Source organism: Rhinoderma darwinii, chromosome 1 (assembly GCF_050947455.1).
Source record: "Rhinoderma darwinii isolate aRhiDar2 chromosome 1, aRhiDar2.hap1, whole genome shotgun sequence".
Lineage (NCBI taxonomy): Eukaryota > Metazoa > Chordata > Amphibia > Anura > Rhinodermatidae > Rhinoderma > Rhinoderma darwinii.
Genome location: NC_134687.1, coordinates 609,334,876 through 609,358,985, shown reverse-complemented (window position 1 = coordinate 609,358,985; position 24,110 = coordinate 609,334,876). Strand labels below are relative to the sequence as shown.

Sequence of the window (24,110 nt, the reverse complement as noted above, 5' to 3'; positions counted from 1 at the left end):
ACATGGGTGACTTTATTGTGATGTTCAAGCCACAGATGGCATAAGTGGAACAGGGTGGTGACATATTTGCCACTGATCTGCAGATGTAGCAGTGCTGAATTTGTCATTTAGCCGGCTCTGCATCATCAGTGCATTGCAATACCTCTAATATACTGTAGTATGTAGGTTTATCTGCAGTCTTTTGTAACGACGCAGATAATACACTGTGATGTCACTAAATAAACTCAGCTCTGCTACATTTCTACCTAGGCGCTATGATACAGCGGTGAGCTGAATACAGATTTAACCCTTGTGTGAGAAACAACGATGGTCTTTGCAATGTATAGAAGGTACATCTTTTTAATGGCTGATTTAGATGAACTGTTTCCGGAAAGTGGCTGAGAAGTGAAATATGAACATCGCTCGACGCTGAATGAAGAATGAGACAAACGCATTGATTCTGGAAATATGTCCTGATAAAAGCAGCAGTAGCAGGTAGGTAGGTGGTCTTTTCCCCCCAACATCAGATGGGGAATCCCTCTACTAGGGGACGGTGGTCTGCAGGGTGTTAGGGCTTACAGCGTTGGACAAACCGCGGGTACAGACAGACGTCCCGGATGTGGTGCCTGTTGAGGATCCAAGTGAGGAATCTCTCCAGACCCAAACCATAGCCCCCGTGAGGACAAGTGCCGTATTTACGCTGTAAAGCAAGAACAGAAAAAAAAAATAATAATCTGGTTATTGGAGGAAACTAGAATTGTTGCCCCTGGGGTCATTTGGGCCAACTCACAACACACTTTCTATGGGGCTACCGGATATCCCCTGTATAGGTGATGATTATGGGAAAACCCTTGAAATCAACGTCTTCCATTATTTCATAGCTAAAAGGTATAGAATTACTGTATATACAGCAATTCCCTAATATACATCTATTCTTAGAAAGAGCGAGAGTGATTTGATAATCGTGCAAGGAAGCAATGGGGAGTTTAGTTTCCGACCTAAAAGCCATCAGCAGAGGGAGGGCCGCCATTTATGGCTGCCTGTACTCTGTCTATACAGCATCAGACAGAAGTTGCCATATATCAGCGTGGTCTGAGAATGGGATATCCCCACAGCTGCCCCGCAGTGTTACTGACTATGCCCACATATAGAGCCGGTGTCCTTACCTGATCCGTATACCAGTAATACGGGGTTGAGTCTATCCCTTCTCTCTTGTATCCTTCCAGCAGTTCCTCGCTGTCCCAGATACGCATTGAGCCTCCAACAATCTCACCAACATTAGGCATGAGCACATCCACCTGTCAGATGGGGCGGAAAATAAAAGGATTTAATGGAAAATATATAAAAAAATAAAGAACACTGTCATTACTGCTGCCTTATAACATATTTAGAATACTGCCCAGAGGAGAGTTGCTATCATTGGGGAAGCTGCAACTGACACAATTATTTTTTTTACAGTCAGCACTAGAGGGAGCTATTGCAGACAGTCATACATTTCCCCTTAGGGATATTTAGGACATATCTACAGAATATGTCATAAATGTCAGATAGATGTGGGTCCCACCTCTATCTCTAGAACAGGGCCCCTCAACCCCGTTCTACCTCTCTGTGCTCCAGCTGACTCGTGTGATTCCCGACTATGAAGAAGAAAACCGCGTCGCTCGCTGAGCTACGCTGTTTCTGTAAGTCCCATACAACTGAAAGGTAGTTCCGGAAACAGCGCTACGCTGATTTCTTCTTCATGGTTGGAAATCACCTGCTGCAACACAGAGTGGTAGAACGGGGTTTAGAGCCCCCAATCTAGAGGTGGGACCCACATCTATCCGACATGTCTGGCATATCCTTTGTATACGTCATAAATGTCCCTGGTGGCAAAAGCCCATTTAGATTAAACTGAACACTTCTGCACCTTCGTTTTAACAAAGGTGGGGGTCTCAGCACCCAGACCCCTACCAATCAAAACTTCTGATATGTCGCTATGACACGTACAAGTTACTTTATACCCCTTTAATGACTAGGCCATTTTTCTGTTCTCGCCTTCCAAGAGCCTTAACTTTTTTTATTTTTCCATTGACATAGCCGTATGAGGGGTGGTTTTTGCTTGACTAGTTTTTCTTAATGGCACCAATTAATCTACCATATAATGTACCAAAAAGCTTTGAAAAATTATTTTTTGGAATTGGAAAAAAAAAAAAAAAAAGTTCGCCATTGTTTTCTGGGTTTATTTATTTATAGTGTTCACCGCGCGGCAAAAATGACAGGTTAATTGTTTTGACCCGCAGAATAAAGTTAAGGTAAGAACATTTTTATAGTTATTTTTATATTTTACTACTTTTACAAAATAATGAAAAATAGTTTTGGGTCGTCTATTTCTGAGAGCCATAACTTTTTTGTTTTCCCATCGAGTGAGCAGTTTGAGGGCTTATTTTTTTGTGGAGGATTTTTTTTATTGCGTTTATTGTGTGTGTTAACGGATTACTGTAACTCATTACTAGTCGGTCTTCCCCTCACTAAACTCTCCCCTCTCCAATCTATCCTCAATGCAGCAGCCAGGCTCATCTTTCTGACCAACCGCTACACCAACGCCTCTAATCTGTGCCAGTCACTGCGCTGGTTGCCCATTTCCTTCCGAATAAAATTCAAACGTATTACTCTCACCCACAAAGCTCTCCACAGTGCTGCACCTCCTTACATCTTCTCCCTCATCTCTGTCCACCACCCTGCTTGGGCTCTACGTTCTGCCAACGACCTTAGATTAAAATCCTCCATAATCCGAACCTCCCACTCCCGTCTCCAGGATTTCTCTCGTGCTGCACCAGTCCTCTGGAATGTGCTACCCCAGACAATCCAATTAATTCCCATTATCCACAGTTTTAAACGTGCCCTGAAAACACATCTATTTAGACAGGCCTATAACATTCCCTAATCTGACTCCTTTCCATGGCCCTCCATTTAGATTAGTCATCAGAATAAGATTCCCTCACACTCCTTCTCTTCATGTCCGTCATACACGGATACTGGCTGGTGACCGGCTCATGCAGCTTTATGTGTACCGCCCCATGTGTATAAAAATGGCCGGACCATTGTACAGAACAAACACTATTACACTTTGTGTCTCCTTTACTTCCTCATAGATTGTAAACTCTTGCGAGCAGGGTCCTCACTCCTCATTTGAGTTGTAAATTAGTTTTGTCAATATGTAACGTCTGATATGGTCTGCACAACGTACCCCCTGAATTGGTGCTATATAAAGATTATTATAAATAATGTTATATTGGAATAGTTCTGACTTTCACGGACATGGCGATATACGGCAGTACTTATATATTGCAGTATATCGTTATTTTAATAGGCTTAATAGGAGCATAAAGATGGCAGACTTTGGGGCCTTCATTTGGTCCCCAGGTTGCCATGACTTCCATCAGCAGCCCACCATTGCGTCGCTGAGGGGGGTAGGATGGACTATTGGAGGGAGCTGCCCCTCTTGCAACAGCTTAGATGCTGCGGTCGCTATTGACCGCAATATCTAAGGGGTTAAATAGCAGACTGTAGTTATCCGCAACCCCAATATACAATATACAGCTGACACCCGCAGCATATGGAGCGGGCTCAGCCTGCTCCATACAACTCCGGTCTACCCATGACGTACATGGGTGGTCGTAAGGCGATTATATCTAGGTCTACGCAGGGGGTTAGAGCCCTTTATCAGAAAAGAAGGGGTTCGACTACTATATCCATAATAAGAATTAGGTCCTGTTCACACAGAGTTATTTGTAGGCAGAAAAAAAATCTGACTCAGAATTCCTTTGTTTTTTGCAGCATTTTTTGTCTGCTGCCAATAAAGCGAATGCAAAATCCATGTGTAAAAAAATGCCATGAAAAAACGCCAGAAACTAGCGCCGCAGGTTTTTTCTGCCTTACACGGATTTCATTGGGAGGTCGGAGGCGGAAACCGCAGAAAGAAAACGGTCTTTTTTTTTTTTACCTGGGAAAAAAAAAAACGCCTCTGCCTCCCATTGAAAACAATTGGGAGCGATTACGGCCGTTTTTTGGAGCCGATAATGACGATTAGATCGGTTATGGGACAAATTAATCTAGTGTAAAAATAACAATACTCCCTACCCCGAAACATGTATGTGCCGCCATGCCCAGGTCTTATTTTAGATCCTTCACATGGCACAATTCCAGAAATGTAGTAAGGAGTTGGGTGGTTTCGCCTTCCCCCGTTCCTTTTTATACTACATAGCTGCACAAGTCAGATTCCTCCGGCCCTGGCCCGCACCCTCTTTAGAGATTGACCCTGAAGCCCAATTACAGGACCCCTCTGGGTGGTATTCGAGGGAGGAACCTCATTTTTTCAGGAAGCAGTTAACCCTTTGCAATTCCATGCAAGACAAGCATAGGGTCATAAAAATAAAAAAAGTTATGCTACTTCCGGGCCAATTGGCTCTTCTAGAACAATCCTTGACTGACGGAGATCATGCATGACTGGAAATTTTGGCATAAAGGTGTAAAGTGCTTTGCACACTTGGTGTAGGGCGACTCTTGGTTGTCATTTGAAGAATTTCAGGATAAATATGAGGTCCCACGTCAATCGTTTTACAGGTTCCTCCAGCTCCATGCCGGAGCCGCCCTACCGTCATCCTTTTACTGAAAGTCCCCTGATGATAGCATTTATCTCCCCATCCCCCACCACCAGTGTCTCATATATACGGCTTGCTGCTATCACAATTTCACAAGTTATGCCTTTCCCCTTATATTTAAAATGGTTGCGCCCTCTTCAGTTTACCAGGCACATCGCTGTACACATCTGTGCCTGGCATTGCAGCTCAGTTCACTTGAATAGGATTGGAACTGTAATCCCAGGCACAGCCGATACGGAAGTGTACGGTGCTATGCCAGGAAACTGAAAAGGCCGCGGCGACGAACGCCACGGCCCCATTTATCAGCTGATCGGCGGGGGTGTTGGGAGTCGGACCCCACCAATCTGATGTTGATGGACTATTCTAAGGACAGGCTATCAATATAAAATGTCCTGAGATCCCCTTAGGACCTTTAGGAATATATGGTTAGCCCACCTCTCCCATTTGAACCCAAGCTATGTCTTTTCGGTTATTTTGAGAATAATGATACATGGTCACCCCAGCAAATTTCCCTAAGGGATTCACTTCTTCTTACCCCTCCTCTCCGACCAACGCTGAATGGATAACACTTGTAAATGACCGGCTACCGTTTAAAAAAGAAGTAGAATACGAACATCAAAAATGCCCCCAAAAGAGTATACTCACAGATTCGGTGAGACGCTTATCCTCGGGGCAGCGCTGCATGTAGAAAGACTTGATCTCAGCTGGGAAGCGGCAAAGCAAGATTGGCTCATTGATGGCATCGGTCATCAGCCTTTCTGGGGCTTCCGGGATATCCTGATGGGAAAAAATGAAAACGATATGAATATAATAAAAATAAAATATTCATTTCGGAATACTATTATCAAAACAAGTATTTTTTAATAGAGATCTGTAGTATCTGCAAAAATTATTAGGAAATGACATTCAGTACATCGCTTACTTTTGGATACAGAGTACGAGTAAGTGCGGCTCACTGGTGAATGTTTAAAGATTGTCGACCTCTGGCTCCATCTGGTGGACAAAACTGAAAACTGCAACTACCAGCTCATACAATACAGGTGTCCACAGGCTTGTGTGTCTGATGGTGGTGGCGCAAAAAGACAACAATAGCAAACATATAATGGGCTACAAAACAGACTACAAATGCTAGGCTATGGGCAGAGGCATACCAACGTCTTAAAAACGCATTAATGCTCTTAGCCCATCAGCAAGTCTTATTTCAGCAAATGGTGACTAGTCCAGGTGCACAGACAATTTCCATTCTTAGGCTTCTCATCACCCGGGCTCCAGTGATGATGCAGGCCTCTTAAACCTGCTCATAGATTTTTGATATTTCTTGCTGGGGATCTGCCAACACACAAATGTTAAATGACAGCTGCCCCACCCTTGAAGTTAGCGGGGTCGGCTGAGCAGGTCTACTCAATGGGGAGAGGGCCTGAGCCGCTGTCAGACACAGATGACAGCGGAAATCCAGAATGCCCGATCCATCTTTCCCCAGACATTTGCAGTTGGGGGAAGTCTGGACACCCCCATACCCATTAGATGTATAGGTGGCCTTACCTGATTAAATGTGTAAGGGCACCTATATAGATGGTGTCTGGGGGGGTACCTGGTAATCAGTCTTCCCTCCATAAAATGACATGAGGAGCTCTTACCTCCCCAAACTCATAATAAGTTCCATCATCCTTCTTCACATCATGTTCCTTTAACCAGATAATGGCCTCCGTGTAGTTCATTCTCTTGAAGGGGCGTTTTGGTGGTTTAAACTCCTGCAGGAAAAATAAAATGAGAAAAACGGTTTATAAAGCGCCAATATATTCTGTGCAAACAGAATAGCCATTGACGTCAGTTCCTGTGACTCCCAATCTAATTTCCCTATCTCAACCACACACTAGGGCCAACTGCATAGGAAGCCAATGATGTTGGGAGTTGTATGTTTTGGGCGTGTGGAAGGAAACCAACAAAACATGTGAAGAACATACAAACTCCATGAAGAGGTTTCATTGGTCAGATTCAAACCCAGGACCCCAGTGCTGCAAGGCAACAATGCTCAACCCTAAGCCACAGTGTACCCCATGTATAGTGTCCCTCTTCCTTTAGGACCACCCCTTCCAAAAGACCATTTCCCACTGCAATTTTGGGTGAACACCGGTTGGGATCGGTTAGGATCCACCATGCTGTTAAAAATGGATTTGGCAGGGGATCGGAAACTGAAGTCTATACACAAATGTGAACACGGCCTAATACTGCCCACCCCTTAGATCGACAAAATAAAGTGACTGTAAAGTAAAGGAAGAAAAAAAGAATAATCTTGAGATGAGTCCAGAACGTACCGGGTGCAGCTCCATCACCAGCTGTGCCGCAGGAGATTTCAACACTCTGTCCACCACATCACACACCAAGTCTTCAAGGCGGTTCAGTAAATCATCATAGGTCAAGAAGGGGCACTCCGCCTCTATGTGAGTATACCTAAAACACAGGCGCACGAAGAGTCAAGGTGACACCTACGCAGGTCACAGGAAAACACACACATTTGCTCCTGCCACCAATTCTATCTTTAAATAGGACTATGCCACACCTAGAGGTTGTGAAAGGGGATATCCTCTCTGGAATATGGCGGAGCGGCGGGGACTTGGTATACGCACAACCATGTATTACACATTACTGAGCCAAACTGCAGCAATTCTGTGTTCTGGCTGAAAAGGGGGGAACCGAATACAGATGGGGTTTTCTGTATCAAAAGTCGCAATTTACATAAAAAAACTGATGCAATTATGCCGCCCACAGCACTTTAAAGGTGGGTGTGGCTTAGCAAAAGGGGGCAGGGCCTGTCACAGCACGACAAATTTACTATAAGTTACACCAGAAACGGATATAATTGATATCGGAAACCTACACCAGCTCGCAGCCAGCATAGATTTTTCTTTCAGGCACATGGACGGTCAGAGAATATAATAAGAGCCGTGCTCCTCAAACTATCTTTATACTCCAACTACAGTATGAAATGCCAGTCTTAATAAACCTCCTCCACAGTGCTTTGATTTATCCCCATTTTCTAGATCTTTGCTTTCGGTCAGTGAATGAGAACATTCTGGTTTACATCCGGAGGCTGAAAACCTATACAGACCTAATATTTCTCACAGCGGAGAGTTTGCTACAATTGCATCAAGTCTGGACAATCCTAAACAAGGAACGATAACGGAGGGGCAAGAAATAAATACCACATTTCCGGGCAGCGTCGTTGTCTTAGGCCTGATTCATCACTTTTTTAACCTTCGTTTAGCGTGTACGTTGGGAAAACTACGGATGTGCGCTCCATACGTGTCCACAGGGCTTCACTAGCACGACCGAGGCCAAAAGAGTGTCCTTTTGGTCCGTCGGGTTGGTTTACGTCCGTATACCTATTTGTTTGAGGATGGAATAACATAGTAGACTACTCTACTCTACTCCTCGGGGAGCTTCATCAGGGTTGGAGTCCCCACCTGGAGCATCAGGTAGAGCTCGGCCCAGAAGATAGTGACATCAGGGGCTTTCAACTATGGAGTCCCCTGGCCAGAGCATCGCAAGCGTTCTGGCCGGGGACTTTGGGACTGTGGAAGCCCCCAAAATTACATTACATACATGGACATTGACATCAGGGGCTGCTTTCAACTACAGACTCTTCCCGACGTACATCTCAGACGGAAGAAAATGAACCCAATATAGACAATACCCCTGTTAACTATATACTAGTGAGATGCATCTACAAGTCCACTGTACTCAGCCTCCTTACTCCGCTAAATGTCTCCGGGTCCTCGACTGTTCGGCTCGATAGGACTGAGCAATACAGAAGGTGTCTCCCATAGCGGGAATACAGGTCTCCAGATACAACTGAGAGGACTGTGTTAAAAACGCCTCTTCCCCAAAGTAATCCAGCTTGAACAGAGTGGACCCTCCTTCTACTTGTGTCTGCACCAAGGTTGGAGGCGTCACCTGAGAAACAGGAAAACAGAAATATAATCACGGTGACGCTATAGTGTGCATTGACAAAACCATAAACATGATGGTGTATGTTGAGTTATATTACTTGGTGCCCTCCAGTTGTGCCCCTCTGCCGTGAAACCGCCGCTTTGGGGTCCCCTCTGTCTTGTACCAAAATGGCCACATCCTTTGTTCTCGGATTGGCCAGAGCTGCTCACGTGAGCAGCTCTGGCCAATCCGAGTACAGTGGGAGTGCCTCAGACTCGTAGACTAAAAAGCGCTGCAGCCATTTTTGTGGCAAAACAGCGGGGACCCCAAAGCGGCAGATCCATGGCAGAGGGGTACAACTGGAGGGCACCAGGTAATATAACTCCACATACTTGCCACTTAGAGCCCTAAAAAAGCTGGGTGATTGTCCCTTTGTGAGGGGTAATGGCGGTAATACTGGTTGTCACTCAGCTTTAGGTGGAAATGTTCGTTGAGATTTCCTCCTGGAAGTAGAAACACAGTGGAGAACCCGCTTACCTCATAGTAACCGCTGTCAAAGAAATGGCTGCGGAAGCAGTTGATGACACTGGAGCGAACCTTGAAGATCTTGGACATGTTCTCTCCTCGGAGCATCATGTGACGGTTGTTCAGCTGGACGTCCACATCAGATTCTTCATTGATCAAGTTATCAGCGCCGCCAGCCGGGGCCAATCCGATAAGCTCCCAGTAGTCACATGACAGCTCATGCCCACCCGGGGCCTGGAAAGAATAGAGACACGATAGTAGCGTCAACTCCATGTATAGACCGGCAGCAAATCATTCAGCTTGTGCTGTGTAATGTCCGGAGCAGGAGAGTCGTCGCACTTGGCTCTAGTTACTTCCAAGTTATACAACTTTTTTCTTTGCATAGGAGTCGATGGAAATGACGTGGGACAATTTCCCTTGTGTTCTATGGAGCGGACGCTGTCCTGCCGGGGGCGAACTCCACTATCTACACACGTCATGTTACAAGTTATGTCTAAGAAGAATTAAAAGGGGCATTCAAGTTTTAAAAACGAAAGCTTACTGCTTGCTGTTATTTAATGGCAAACTTTATTGTTTACTTCCAGTGAATAGAAATCTCGTGTATTGGACAAACCGGTTCATGGCTTCTTACAGTTATCAGAGGTGTGACATTATGGAGGTGCAGATCACTGAAATCAATATGTGGGTTCCTTAAAGAAACAAGCATGATCACAGAGTGGGAACTCTTCCTAAAACATAACACAAAAACGGACACAACCAGGGTTGAATTAAATAAGCAATCCACGATAATCTAATCACCTGCAGTACCCAGAAAATTCAATCTAGATGGCGTGGTTCCTTACACCACCTATGGACAATTTCAGGGACACGAAACTTTCTATCACACACAATTAGTGTCATTTCTAAGCACCAAATATTGCATAAAATGACCACAAAACTGACACTTCATAACCGCCCCATCGCGTTTCCCCAACCTAGTTGCTTCATCAGGGGACAATGCTGGACAATTTGTGTGTAATTGGAGCCCTATAAAAAAGGTATATATATATTTGCTTGTATCGGCACATTTGTGACAGATTACAACTCACTTCACAGAAAAATGGAACATAGATATACAAAAACAAACAACAAAACAGGCCATACTTACTTAATGGGCAGGTTAACACCAGTTCCCAACAGGAGGAAGACAGACCACAAAAGCTACGAAGAGGGAGAGGGCTGAGGTACATGAACTAGTGATATCTACTCCCAACTAGTCTTGAGGGAGTGGCTGCTCAGTGTGATCACTGCACACAACCAAAGCTTCAAAAAACGTGCCAGTCACACGGCGTAGCGTATCTTGCCGGATCACAGCCCATTAGATCAGAGGGGCTGCCCTGCATGCCGCACCAGACCACACAATAGCACACTATTGGATCCTGAAAAAAAGTATCCATGATAAACATGAAGTATTAGTTGATACTTTGGCCAAAATACGCAATCTCGCAATCCACATCGAGGGTCCTCACCGTCTTGCGAGTCACTACACTACGATGGATACTTTTTTCCGGATGCAGCCAGGCCTCGTAATCCCCCTAAACCGCGATCATTGCTTTAAAGGTCTTAGAGACATTTCTGAACATACCCATGTGTTCCAGCAATAATAAAGTCTGCCTTAGGCAACGACGTTTCAATAACGACTGCCCCGTATGCAAATTACTTTGGAAGTGTCTGCTGGGCATTTCTCCAGCAGGGAAGTGTCCTGAGACCTAAACGGCAACTACTCCCATCTGTGTTTGATTGACGTCTCCTACATCCAACAGTCAATTGAGCCTAGGAGTCGTCACTGAGCTCGCAGGACGCTTCCCTGCTGGAGAAAAGCCCAGCGGACACCTCCAATATAATTTGCATACCACACAGGAGTTATTAAAGGGGTTCTCCTGAGAGAGAAAATTGAAGGCCTATCCTCAACATGCCAGAAAGAGTAGCAAAAACACACGGCGCCAATAATGGTACGGATCTTCAGGTAAATAGTTTGGGGTATAAAGTCGTTATCCAAATTATGAAAACTCCATAGGACCGCTGCAGCCAGGTAGATCCTCAATATGGGTCATTATTATCCGATCGGTGGGTGTCCGTCTCCAATCAGCTGCTTTGATAGGGCCGCAGCCTACGTTACACTTTACTATTGACGGCACACATGGGTATGTTCAGAAATGTCTCCCTAGCCCCTATAAAAGCAGATTAGCGGGGGATAAAACTGCTGACTGGTTCCCTTTAACAGACCCTAAACCGTTGACTGGAGGCAAAACAAGGAATCATAAGAGCCTGTAAGCCAGTGTGCAGCATGTAACACCAATGTCAGTGGGGGGTAGTGAGCTGGAACAGGGTGTAGGGGGTCACGGTGGACCATGCACATTAGTATTTGTGGTGCAGCTAAAAGGGATCAAGGGGGGAAGACAAAATCCAGAGAGCAGTGAGACAACCGGAAGATTAGTTTGCCGCACTGCTCCCTCTTCGGACCCACAAGTTCTGAATTCGCTCTTAGGGCCTGTTCACATCAACGTTCATTTCCGTTCCGGGGTTCCGTCGGAGGGTTCTGTCGGATGAACACCGCAACGGAAAGTGAAAGTGACAGCACAGCTTCCGTCACCATTGATCTCAATGGTGACGGAAACATCGCTAATGCTTTCCGTTCGTCACCATTCCAGCTGGTTTCCGGTTTTCCGACGGAATCAATAACCCAGTTTACTACGCTATTGATTCCGTCGGAAAACCGGAAACCCGTCGGAAAACCGGAAACCTGCCGGAATGGTGACGAACGGAAAGCATTAGCGATGTTTCCGTCACCATTGAGATCAATGGTGACTGAAACGGAAGCTGTGCTGTCACTTTCACTTTCCGTTGCGGGGTTCATCCGACGGAACCCTCAGACGGAACCCCGGAACGGAAATGAACGGTGATGTGAACAGGCCCTAAGTGCCAGATCACAATAATAAATATTTACCTGTTTTCCTTCTGGCACAAGGTTCAGAGTCCCATACACGGCCACCGTGCTTTCTGTAGAGAGGACCAGCCCGTTGTAAGACTGGCACTGTTAAAATAGAAGCGCAAAATACAATATTATCTGTCCCTATGGAAGATGGCAGACATCACAATTATTTGTCTATACCTATTAATGGCATGCTGGGAGAATTTTTTTTTTTTGCTGTAAACCGCATTAGAGGTATTCTCCCCTAGAAGCATTGCAGGAGAATAAGGTGCCTTGAGGAGTGCCGTATGGGTCCGTGCACACAGCATTGCTGCGTCCATAACACCTTTGATGCTTTCCTATATCAAAACTAAGGAATGTATGACAAATTCTTCAATTTGCGTTTCAACCATCCCCACAAATGCCTCAGATCTAACCGGTCTTTGTCTGTAAGGCAACTGGCTGCAGCAGGAGCCCTCCCCCACTACTGTCCGCAATATGAGACCTGGTAAGCAATGCTACATTTAATTGTACAGGGATCAGGAAGAAATTATTTCCTGAATTCTCTGAAATGCAAAAAACAAAGTTAGTCAGCACCTCCTAAGAAAGTGAATTAAATGACTGTATAGCGCCTGAATAGCGGCCGTGCTGCAGATCTGCTCCTATTCAGATGAATAGGAGCAGAGCTGCAGTAACCCAGCGCCGCTGCTATACAGTGTACGGAGCCTTCTGCTTTCCGGCACGACCCCTGCATAGCCTCGGGCTCACAGGGCCGGCAGCTGATCGGTGCGGTAGCCGGGTGTCGGACCCTATCCTGTGGATAGGTCATCTGTATGAAAAACCGCCCCATGTCTGGACAATAACTTTAACATTAATTTCGAGGTGTACTGTTCCTTTAAAAAATACATTAACTTTACACGACTTCTAGAGCATTTTCAGAAAACAGGCAGTGGTTCCCCATTTGGGACTTCCCTTTACAAGATGGATCAGAAAACTATGGCAAGGCTCCCAGCACCATTTAAAGGGTATGTCCATGATTAGAAAAACATGGCCCCACAAAATAGCACCACACCTGTCCATGGATTGTATCTGCTATTCCAGCTCAGCTCCATTAATGTGAAACGTCACACATACTGCAACGTCACACACAGAACGTTTTTCTTATACTGAAAAAAACGCAGATTTATCTAGAAGGTCCAACCATAATGATAGTAGATCAACGGGGGTCCAATGCAATCATTGACAGAGGGGTCATCAAACCAGACAATCCCATCGTTACATCATTCAGCAGGACACTCACCAGTTTATCACTGAGAACACATTGAAGGTATCCGGTCCCATCTCTTAGGACTATGAACATTAAAGTTTTTCCTGAAACGAACACCACAAATAATCAGTAAAAACATATAAAACCAACTCCAATTGTGAGGCACATTCATACATACTGATCCCTACTTATATAAGATCAAGAACAGCAGACTAGGTGGAATGTTTTACAGCCTGCAATAAGAATCCCCTAAAGATACTCGGGACACCCAGTGATCAGTTGTAATCTGTCAGGGAAACGGTCTGCAAGCATTCAATTCTCCTGCAGCTCCCCCAAAGGGGAAATAAAGCATTACACAGTTGTCATTGAAATCAATGGGCTGTCTATGTAATGTACTGGGTCTGACGCTCTTTGGAGTCGCTCTCTGCTCTGGCTAATAGATTAGGATCCTGAACATTGGACCCCCCTCTTCTAACTCAGAATTTTCTAATACGGTATTGGAAAATGGCTTTTCTACAACAGACAACCCTGCAATGTAAGTAAATTCATTGGTTCCTGGTCCAATTGTCAATTATCCAAACATCAATTCCAGGCAACCCTGGTTATTTTCATTGTAAGAAATACAAGCAGAAGATAGGCCAATATAATGAATACCTTGTCGGCGCAGCCTATGGACCCAGCCAAACACTTTCACTCTCTGTCCACGGTAAGATTCTAAATCCCGGATTTTTGCCTATAAAGGAAGATAAAATAAAACAAAAAAATATGCATAATACATTGGAACACAAATTTTTCACAGCCGTGTCTGAAAATAATAATTTGTATAAACATCGCTTTTTGATGTCAGAACCTGACTATTATACAGAGACGAGCGGCGCTGCATAGACGCTGCTAATCTCTTCCTGATCTGTCACCGATCACTTCTGTAGGAAGTTCCTTCTCCTGGGACAACCACTGATTGACTAACATGTAGTGCTCCTTCTCGGTTTAAAAAGAAGCTCCTCAGCAGCTGCAGCCTATTTGACACAGTTTTATGCCCTAGCTTCTGCAGATCATAATAGATACCAAAGCTGCTGCAGAACATCATAATACACACCTTATGAGGCAGCAGTTAAGGTGTGTAGTATGATGTTCTGCGGCAGGTGAGGTCTATATTAAGAGGCTCTGCAGCACATCATGACACACACCTCGGCTGCCGCAGAACATCATGACACACACCTCGGCTGCCGCAGAACATCATGACACACACCTCGGCTGCCGCAGAACATCATGACACACACCTCGGCTGCCGCAGAACATCATGACACACACCTCGGCTGCCGCAGAACATCATGACACACACCTCGGCTGCCGCAGAACATCATGACATACCTCGGCTGCCGCAGAACATCATGACATACCTCGGCTGCCGCAGAACATCATGACATACCTCGGCTGCCGCAGAACATCATAACACACACCTCAGCTGCTGCAGAACATCATAACACACATCTCAGCTGCTGCAACTCATAATACACACACCAACTACTGCAAATTATAATACAGACCTCAACTGCTGCAAAACATCATAATACACATCTCAACTGCTGCAAAACATTATAATACACACCCCAACTGCTGCAAAACATTATAATACACACCTCAACTGCTGCAAAACATTATATTACACACCTCAACTGCTGCAAAACATTATAATACACATCTCAGCTGCTGCAGACCTTCTTTATAATAAAGGATGAGGGAGTTTAAGTATTAAATCAATTGTAAGAAGAAATCTCACCCTTACTCTTCAAAAAGGGGTTCTGCAGCAGCAGTGTGTAATATAAGAAATATTGTGCCAACTATTGTAGAAGAAAATCAGAATTCCCCTCCGAGTTCTGTGACTTTGTACTTTTCTATAATCTCAGAACTCTTTGGAGACTCCCATTTTTGTTAGATTTCACTTGTAGGGGGCGCACATCTTGCACAGCGTGAATATAAAGAGCAGCGGAGCGTATAACATGTTGTGCAGACTCTTACAGTCACTGCTTCCGGGAGACTGGGGTCATTTTGGAGGACTATTTTCTTGGCTTCTTCCAAATTCTTTTCGCGTCTCAGGTTGTCCTCCGCCTGGAGAAAGAGATAAAAGAATCAACAGCAGGACGATTACAGTTTCTGGCAGTGATACACATTAAAGGAGCTGCAGTCTGACAAAGAAAAAATACTATGCCCTGAAAACCCACCTGCTGGTGCGCTGCGGCAAGCGGTCATTTACGTACTCTTACAGGGCGGTAAAAATCAGTCAAAATCTCAATGCAACATCCAGGACTGGAGAGGACTCGGATCTAACTTTGACCCCTTAAATGCCATGGTCAATAGCGGCACCTAAGTGGTTTGACAGAGGAAGGGGGCTCCCTTTAACACCTCATCCGGGCCGTTGAGGGGTGCGAATGGGTTGCCCGTCAGTGTAACACTAATAGGCGTAATAAAAGGCAATACAGCAGTATTTCTAGTATTATGGATGTATTTCACCAGACATTGATGGACCATCGCTGATCCCTACAACAAGGGGGCGCCGCACTAGGTAAAGTACATCACCACTCCCGACCCGGTTGTTGGTCCCAGTGGTCAGGACCCCTTCCCCTCTTTTACAGATGCCTCTCTGGGCCACCGCTCTCCATTTGTAAGGTCCTCTAAGCATCAGACACTCCGAACCTCTTTCTTTTCCTTGGCCTCATTCTTCATTTGTTCCCGGGTCCAGAGCTTCTTAACGTTTTTCAGCTGGGTCTTGGAGATCACATCCCATCTCTGCGGTGGGATATAAAAGATGAGAAGGGTTACACTAGATTAAATGTAGGACATGCTTTTCATACTGCAGTGTGATTGATCATGGTTTACATCATAAAGCTTGGTATACATCAAAAGCTTCCATGGGGCAAATCGACACTTTCTGTGGGGGTGCAGTTTAGGCTTTGTTCACATTGCATCGGAGGCTCCATCACAAATTACGTTGATGTGGTGAATAGTGCTGCATGCGGTGCAAATCTTCCTTTCAAGACACCACGACTGGACCCATTATAAGTCGATGGTGTTGGTTGGCACTGTGTTCTGGTTTCCCTTACAAACGGAAACCAGGAGGCAGATGTGAACAGAGCCTTACATTTCTATGACAGTTCAGCATCAAGGACACCTGTAGCTTTATCTACCTATTAGTCTGTGGCTTCCTGCTCCTCCACCCAATTCCTTTTGATGCCTCGTGCTACTGTCCCATCATATACAGCGTTACCCTTACTAACACAATCACATAAGTGGACAAGTCACTGCCCCCGACAAGACCAGCACACTACTCGTCCGCTGCCCGGGATGTTCTAACCAGAGCCTGAACTTAGGTTGCACGTTGCATCGAAACTTCAATACGGTTTCGATACTGTGCACCCTGAATCTGTTCAATACCGTTATTTCATGTATTTTGATACTATGCTGTGCGGCCGCACAGCTTAGTATAGTAACACATGAATGAAGTCAGAGCGGGGCTGTGGCTGTGTAATACAGTCATTGCCCCGCTCTTGAGAAGTGCGCGCGCGGTCAGGATGATGTGATGCGACCATTGCTGCACTAATGATTGCCGGCACTGAAGACAGAACATGGCGGGCGCACTGCAAAACACCATGTTCTGTCTTCTGTGCCGGCGCCACCGCTCATTAGTGCAGCGCCGGCCGCATCACCTCATGCTGACCGTGCGCGCACTTATTGTCTGGAGCGGGGCAATGACTGTATTACAAAGCCGCAGCCCCGCTCTAACGGCGGAGATCAGAGAAACCTCATCTCTGCTGCTATTCCCCAGAATGCTGCGATCAAAGCAGACTGCAGCATTTAGGGGAAAATGAGACGGGGGGATGCTCATTGGAACGCGTCACGGGGAATCCCTGTAACGCGATCGAGGGACATACCATATATGGGCGCCCAGGTTCGACTGGAGGACCCCAGGGCTATCTGACAATGTTTCCTGCTATTATGTCATACTGAGGTATGTCCTAACAGCTGCCTGTGTACTATCAGTGCACAGGCTAATGTACTGGCATGTAGATATGTCAGTACGTTAAAGTAAAAAGATAAAAATAAAAATAGGTAATGTTAAATAAAGCAAACAATTTTTTCAAATAAAAACAGTCTCAATACATAAAATATACAGAATTTGGTATCATTTAAAAAATTAAAAACTGCTTTCTTTCACTTATTAATGTGAGGCACGAGGTATACTGAATATTGAACCTCCATGTGCCTCACATTAATAGTAATTAACCCCATCATGTATCTCACACATTAACCCAATGTTGTCCATTATGTCTGAGGAACATGATGGGGTTAATTACTATTAATGTGAGGCACATTCAAAATTCATCACACCTCGCGCCTCACATCAGAAAACGGAAGAACTTTTTTTTATTATTATTGCTGGCAAAGTATCGTTTTGGTATCGAGTATCGCAATACTACACCAAGTATCGGATTCGAAGTCCAAATTCCGGTATCGTGACAACCCTAGCCTGAACAAATCTCGACACGGCCTGAAGACCCCAGAACAAGTCATTAGGGGATCTCCACACAGAATTACACTTTTTAGATAAGGGTTAATAGGAAAGTAATTAGATGGGAGGTACATTACGAAGACTATACCTGCTCCCCCCATATGTCCACTATTTGCCTCCATTACCCCAGTAAAATTGTAACGTGGCCTCGTCATATGTAGCACTGCCTGCCATATATTACATGAGAACGCATGCAACAACAACGACGCGGTGTCCAACCTCGTTCTCTTTTTGTGAATCCACATAAAAGACTGGAAACGGCTCTTTTCCCACGGTCAGCATAGCCTAAAATAAAAAAAGACACCGAGTCTGGGTCAGAGGGAGTGGAGCAACACATGACTGCATGGTCAGACTACACAAGTATGTTTGTAGTCTGTTACCACGGAGACAAATATATAGCATAGCAGCTGTATACACAAAATGATACGGGGCTGTTTGCAACATTTTTTCTTTTATACGCAGTGCAGCAAAAAAATGATTGCAAAGTATTTATATCCTATCCGATGATATTTAATGAAATACTGTAACAGCGTCACGTCAACATTACCTTTAGGACAGTCTTAAATGGTTTTTCTTTGGTTCCGTCTCCGGCGCCATCATCTCCCTCTTTGTCAGAAATGTACATCTCTTCTGCAGGAAAAAAAAAACCAAACGTGTAACTTTTGCACAATACGATGGATTTAAAAAGGAGCGGGGGAAGAAAAAAATTTAAATAAAATTCTCTTCTGTACTTAGGTGGCCATGTTTGTCGGCATGAGAGACTCCGAGCGGTCACCTCCGGAGCTGGGGCTTGCTGCTAAGCAGCCGTCTAAATTATTCCAGTCGTGCCTAGGACACATGGAACTTGCACAGATTATTTGTGGGACCGCCATTCACACTGGTCCAAGGGTAATCCAAGTCCTGTTCAGTAGAACCGCGAACGGTCAGAGCGATCGTGCACCTGAAGCATGGCCGACAGAAAGTGGCCTAGCAATATATCTACCTTGAGATACAAGTGTCGGACCACCACTCATAAAAGGAAGAATTCATGTATTCGTTATTAAATCCTGTTTTACACTGCGATAGGATATGGCAGACGGCTCATAGCTCCAGTGGAGGAAAAGCAGCGAGACGATCTGCAGAGACATTACCGGTACACGTCTGCAGGCTGGGCAGATACAATACTACAAGGAAACCGACTCATACATAGTCTATATATAAACATATTGCTGTACATCAAGTCACCAGAGACTAAAATATATAGTGACGCTGGAAAAATAAAAAACCCAAGAAAGGATCCTTAAGGGACACGAACCCGAACCACTGTAGAAACAAAAATGGAATGTTGTGCCATAAACGGCTGATAGGTGCGGGTCCTATGGGAGTGAAATTCTCCCTCTCGCCAACATATATATATATATATATATATATAGTATATATACTCCGTATATACGCACCCTTGAATAATCCCTACTACTAGTATATACAGCGGTACGGTGGATATATCGATGATATCCTGATGGTGTGGCAGGGAGGCCTGTCCCTTAACTTCTCCTTTGTGACTTACCTAGATGTGAATCCTGACAATCTGCTGTTCACTTTCAGACCATACTCCGTACCTGGACATATTACTTATGGGCGCTGAACAGCAGGTGAAAGTTAAAACCCAAATATACCGGAAGCCGACGTCGGGAAACGCCATACTACATGCTAGCAGCTGCCGTTCAGCTCACACCACCAAAAATCTGCCCATTGGAGAATATATTAGGGCAAAAATAGCCTGCTCCTCCAAACAGGCTTCATTCACCTCTGCGTTGCGCCTTCCGTTTTAGCGGATTCGTCCATATTGAAAAATAACGTACAAAATAACGGATGCCTGACTGAAAGCAACCGAAGGTAAGGCCTCGTTCACATCTGCGTTAGCGGCCTCCGTTGCAGATCTGATCAAGAGTACCAAAAATCACAGACCCATTAAAGTCAATGTGTTCTATTGGCCGCCAGTGGTATCGGAACCAACACTTCTGGGTTGTCCTTCATTCTGCTTCTCTGACGGAGCAGAAAAACAGAAAGCCGAACACAGATGTGAACGAGGCCAACCTTTCTTTTTTGACTGATCTTGTTGTAGGACGCGTCACAAAATGGGCACTTTACCTACCGTTTGCTTCAGCTTGGCATCAGTTATGCTACGTTTTTAACGGATTCGCTTTTTTAAGTAATTTTCATTCTGTGCATGTGCATTAAAAAAAATTGATTTGTTAAACGGAACTATTAATGGATACAAACAGAAGGCACATCCAGTTGTATCCGTCATCCATTATCTCCAATGGTAAAAAACAAACAAAAAAAACGGAAAGCTCTTTTCCGTCAAATTTCTATCATTTTAGACAGAAAAAAATAGGGCAGTAGAATAAATGAAAACCTGACAGAACGGAGCATAACTGATGCTAAACAAAACCATAGAAATCATTCGGTATTTTGACGGTTTCGTTTATTTCCGTTTTTCTACTTGACGGAGTAAAAGAATGGAAACGCAGAGGTGAACGAAGCCGAAGATCTTCCTTTCAATATCGTAATAATATTGAACCTAGAAGTAAAAAAAGTGGTTACAAGAAAACTGGGGCCCCATCTAGCGTTCGCCATTCTGTTGATCTGCTCCAGAGGAGAACAACAAGGCGAAAACCGGAAGCGCCGGTTCCGTTGGAGCACGGACACCACCGGCGGCTGACAGAACCCATTGACTTTAATGGGTTCCATCAAATTTCCATCAGGGCGTCTTTGGTTTTGCCAGGAACAATAGCGCAGCATGAGAGGGGATGATCTGCATAGCAATAGACTAAAAGAAACTAAAAGCAACTGGTATAACCGCGTCCCAAACTATTACAATATAACATTATTTAACCCGCATGGTGAACGCCGTAAAAAAAAAAAAAATACAAAAAATGGAATTGCTGTTTTTTGGTCGCCTCATCTCCCACAAAAAAACTGAATAAAGTGATCAAAAAGTCTTATATACCCCATAATAGTATCAATAAAAACGAGGGAGCTTGCGCTCCAAAAATTAAGCCCTCACACCGCTCAATCGACGGAAAATGAAAAAAGTTACGTCTCTCAGAATGTGGCGACACAAAGCAAATTTTATTTTTAACAAATTGGTTTTTTTCCTTTCCAAAAGTAGTAAAACATAAAAAAAAACTATATAAATTTGGTATCACTTTAATCGCATTGACCCGCAGAATAAAGGTGACGTCATTTTTACCACACGATGAGCGCAGTAAAAACGAAACCACCAAAAAAAACACAGGAATCGCTGTATTTTTCCCATGCCACCCTACAAAGACTCGTTTCCAGGACATTATATGGTACAATAAATGGTGTTGTGAAAAACGACAACCCGTCCCGCAAAAAACAAGCCCTCGTATGGCTGCATAGACGGAAAAATAAAAAACGAAAGTGAAAATCAGAAAAATGGCCAAGCGGTTTATGTCTGAAGGGCGAGAGACGTCCCTGCGTGGCCGGCTCGCCTCATCCCGCCCTTCTATTGCCATACGCCGACAGCCACCGTAACCTACAACATGGGGTACGTGGGACCCCCTTTCTTGCCCCTATCAGACACCTCTAGCACCCTGTGGATATATGAATAGCTATAGTGGGAAATGCAATGTGGTTTTTAATAGCAGAAGTGGGACCGTTTCACAGCATTTTTTCGTATTCGGTTCGTATCGATGCGGCAGCAGCCAGAACACGTGACCATAGCCGATAACAGAGAGAACGTAGCGACACTGCCAGTCATTCTCCAGCCTGTAATAGCTGATAACAGGGAACAGTAGACTGCCTCCTCCATCAGCAAATGAAGATAACAGACTTTAAGTGTAGTATCCCTTTAAAAACGAAGGCGGTCCCTGGACGCTGCTGAACAAGTACTTGGTCCTATCAGGGCATGCTGGGAATTGTAGTTTCACAACAGCTAGCGTTTTAATTTGCCATCATAAAAAGCTCTGATTGCTGTCAGCAAATGTAAACATTCCTACTTTTATCTAGGAACCACTTAATACACGTGACGGTTTCTTAGGCTGGGTTCACACGACCTATTTTCAGGCGTAAACGAGGCGTATTATGCCTCGATTTACGCCTGAAAATACGGCTACAATACGTCGGCAAACATCTGCCCATTCATTTGAATGGGTTTGCCGACGTACTGTGCCGACGACCTGTCACTTACGCATCGTCGTTTGACAGCTGTCAAACGACGACGCGTAAAAGGACTGCCTCGTCAAAGAAGTGCAGGACACTTATATACATTATATGCAGGGCACTTCTTTGAAACGTAATTTGAGCCGTTCTTCATTGAATTCAATGAAGAACTGCTCTAAATTACGGCCGTCAATGACGCCTCGCAAGATGCGAGGACGAGCAATTACGGTGCGGTTTTCTCCTGAAAACAGTCTGTAATTTCAGACGTAAATGCAGTTTACGTGTGCACATACCCTTACAATTGTATCCAATCCTCAGTTATACTGTCTGAATAATTGTTGCCATTCACCGACAGCAAGCAGAGGTCTTGAAACGGCATGGAAGTGATAAGTTCTATGATAAAGATATAGGGTGTATAGAGGGGACACTAGCAAAGACAAATCTTGCGAAAAAGCGGTGATGATTCCCTTTAAGTGCCATGTTACGGACAGGCTTCCTGTAAAGTGGCAATAGACGGAATAATGTACACCAAGATAGTGGTATGGGCACTAATGTATCTATAGCTTTACCAGCACATGGCACACGATGCTAGAATGCACCCGGTCAGGAAAGGGTTAAAGAGCCCTTCTACTTTATGACAGCCACCATTCAATATGTCAGGGCACCTTCTGCCCACAGCCTCTCCATACATTACTGTCAATTAGAATGATTCCAATGTATATATTGGCACGGACAGTCCTCACCTATCCGGAGCTGCGCTGCGCCTCCTGTGATCTCCTCCATGTCTCACACACTGTCAGCCGGTTGCATCAGATCGGCTTCTACTTACTCAGTGCGCATGCGCGTTGGTAGACGCGCCCTACTGTCAACCCCTTCCCTGACTCAGTATAGTCGCTCTAGCTCACACAGTGGACTCTATAGCAATCGACATCCGGTAAGTGGCCGGATGTGCAACTACAGTCGGCTTTACAGATGTCATCAGCCATTTTGTTGGTTGTCCAGACTACAGAATTTTCAGTTATTTTGCTATATCTGCCATTTATTGTTACTACGATTGCCCTATCTTCCACAGTGTTCATTATTACTAGAGTGTGTTCAGAATTGCTCAAAATATCACTATTATGCAACAACATTTTGAGATAAAATGAACAACTCACATTAATAATTGCCACTACTACCTGCCCAACAGTAGACATATATGGCCATATATGCACCAGGCATAGCAGACCACTGCACATTTTTACTTAGCCCATTTTCATAGTGCCCTCATAAGAGAGCATACCTCCCAACCGTCCCGGATCCGACGGGACAATCCCGGTTTCTCACCGCCGTCCCGGGCGGTCTGCAAAATGTCCCGCTGGGCGATGCATCACAACAGCTGATCGCTGCTGACTGCAGCAGCGATCAGAAGAAGGCAGGAGTCTTGCGGCGGTGTTCTCACTGGGATCGATGCCGGCACGGGAGTGGACCAGTACAGTCACCTGACCTGTCACCTGACCTGTCACCTGACCTCACCGGTCAGGTGACTGGACTGGTCCACTCCCGGGCCGGCATCGACACCAGTGAGAACGCCGCTGCAAGACTCCTGACTTCTTCTGACGGTGAGTGACGTCAAAGCAGAGCGGAGAGTGGCAGCAGTAGGGCCGGCTACCTCTACCGCTCTCCGCTCTGGCGGCAATGTGGCACAAAGTATAAGGGGGTTGTGTTGCGCTACCTACTGGGGGGCTGTGTGTGGAGCTATCTACAGGGGGGCTGTGTGTGGAGCTATCTACAGGGGGGCTGTGTGTGGAGCTATCTACTGTGAGTCTGTGTGTGGAGCTATGTACAGGGGGGCTGTGTGTGGAGCTATGTACAGGGGGGCTGTGTGTGGCGCTATGTACAGGGGGGCTGTGTGTGGCGCTATGTACAGGGGGGCTGTGTGTGGCACTATCTACAGGGGGGCTGTGTGTGGCACTATCTACAAGGGGGCTGTATCTGGCGCTATCTACAGTGGGGCTGTGTCTGGCGCTATGTACAGGGGGGCTGTGTCTAGTGCTTTGTACAGGGGGGCTGTGTGTAGCGCAATCTACAGGGGCTGTG

General features: G+C 45.2%; 1 protein-coding gene across 2 annotated transcripts; it reads right to left on the bottom strand.

Annotated features, from left to right (window-relative positions):
- Positions 1-323: 323 nt before the first annotated feature.
- On the bottom strand, positions 324-23,463 carry NARS1 (asparaginyl-tRNA synthetase 1). Of its 2 annotated transcripts, none has more exons than XM_075841212.1 (15): positions 23,314-23,463; positions 18,409-18,491; positions 18,081-18,146; positions 15,989-16,081; positions 15,314-15,403; positions 13,949-14,027; positions 13,328-13,398; positions 12,064-12,150; positions 9,090-9,311; positions 8,377-8,576; positions 6,938-7,073; positions 6,260-6,373; positions 5,268-5,399; positions 1,146-1,277; positions 324-679 (listed from the first exon to the last, which is right to left on the bottom strand). In XM_075841212.1, exons 2-15 carry the CDS (start codon positions 18,484-18,486, stop codon positions 548-550), a joined length of 1,632 nt encoding a protein of 543 aa, XP_075697327.1. In that variant the 5' UTR covers positions 18,487-18,491; positions 23,314-23,463; the 3' UTR covers positions 324-547. The 2 variants fall into 2 exon arrangements, with proteins under 2 accessions (XP_075697327.1, XP_075697318.1); XM_075841203.1 differs by lacking the exon at positions 23,314-23,463 and adding an exon at positions 22,775-22,884.
- Positions 23,464-24,110: the final 647 nt, after the last annotated feature.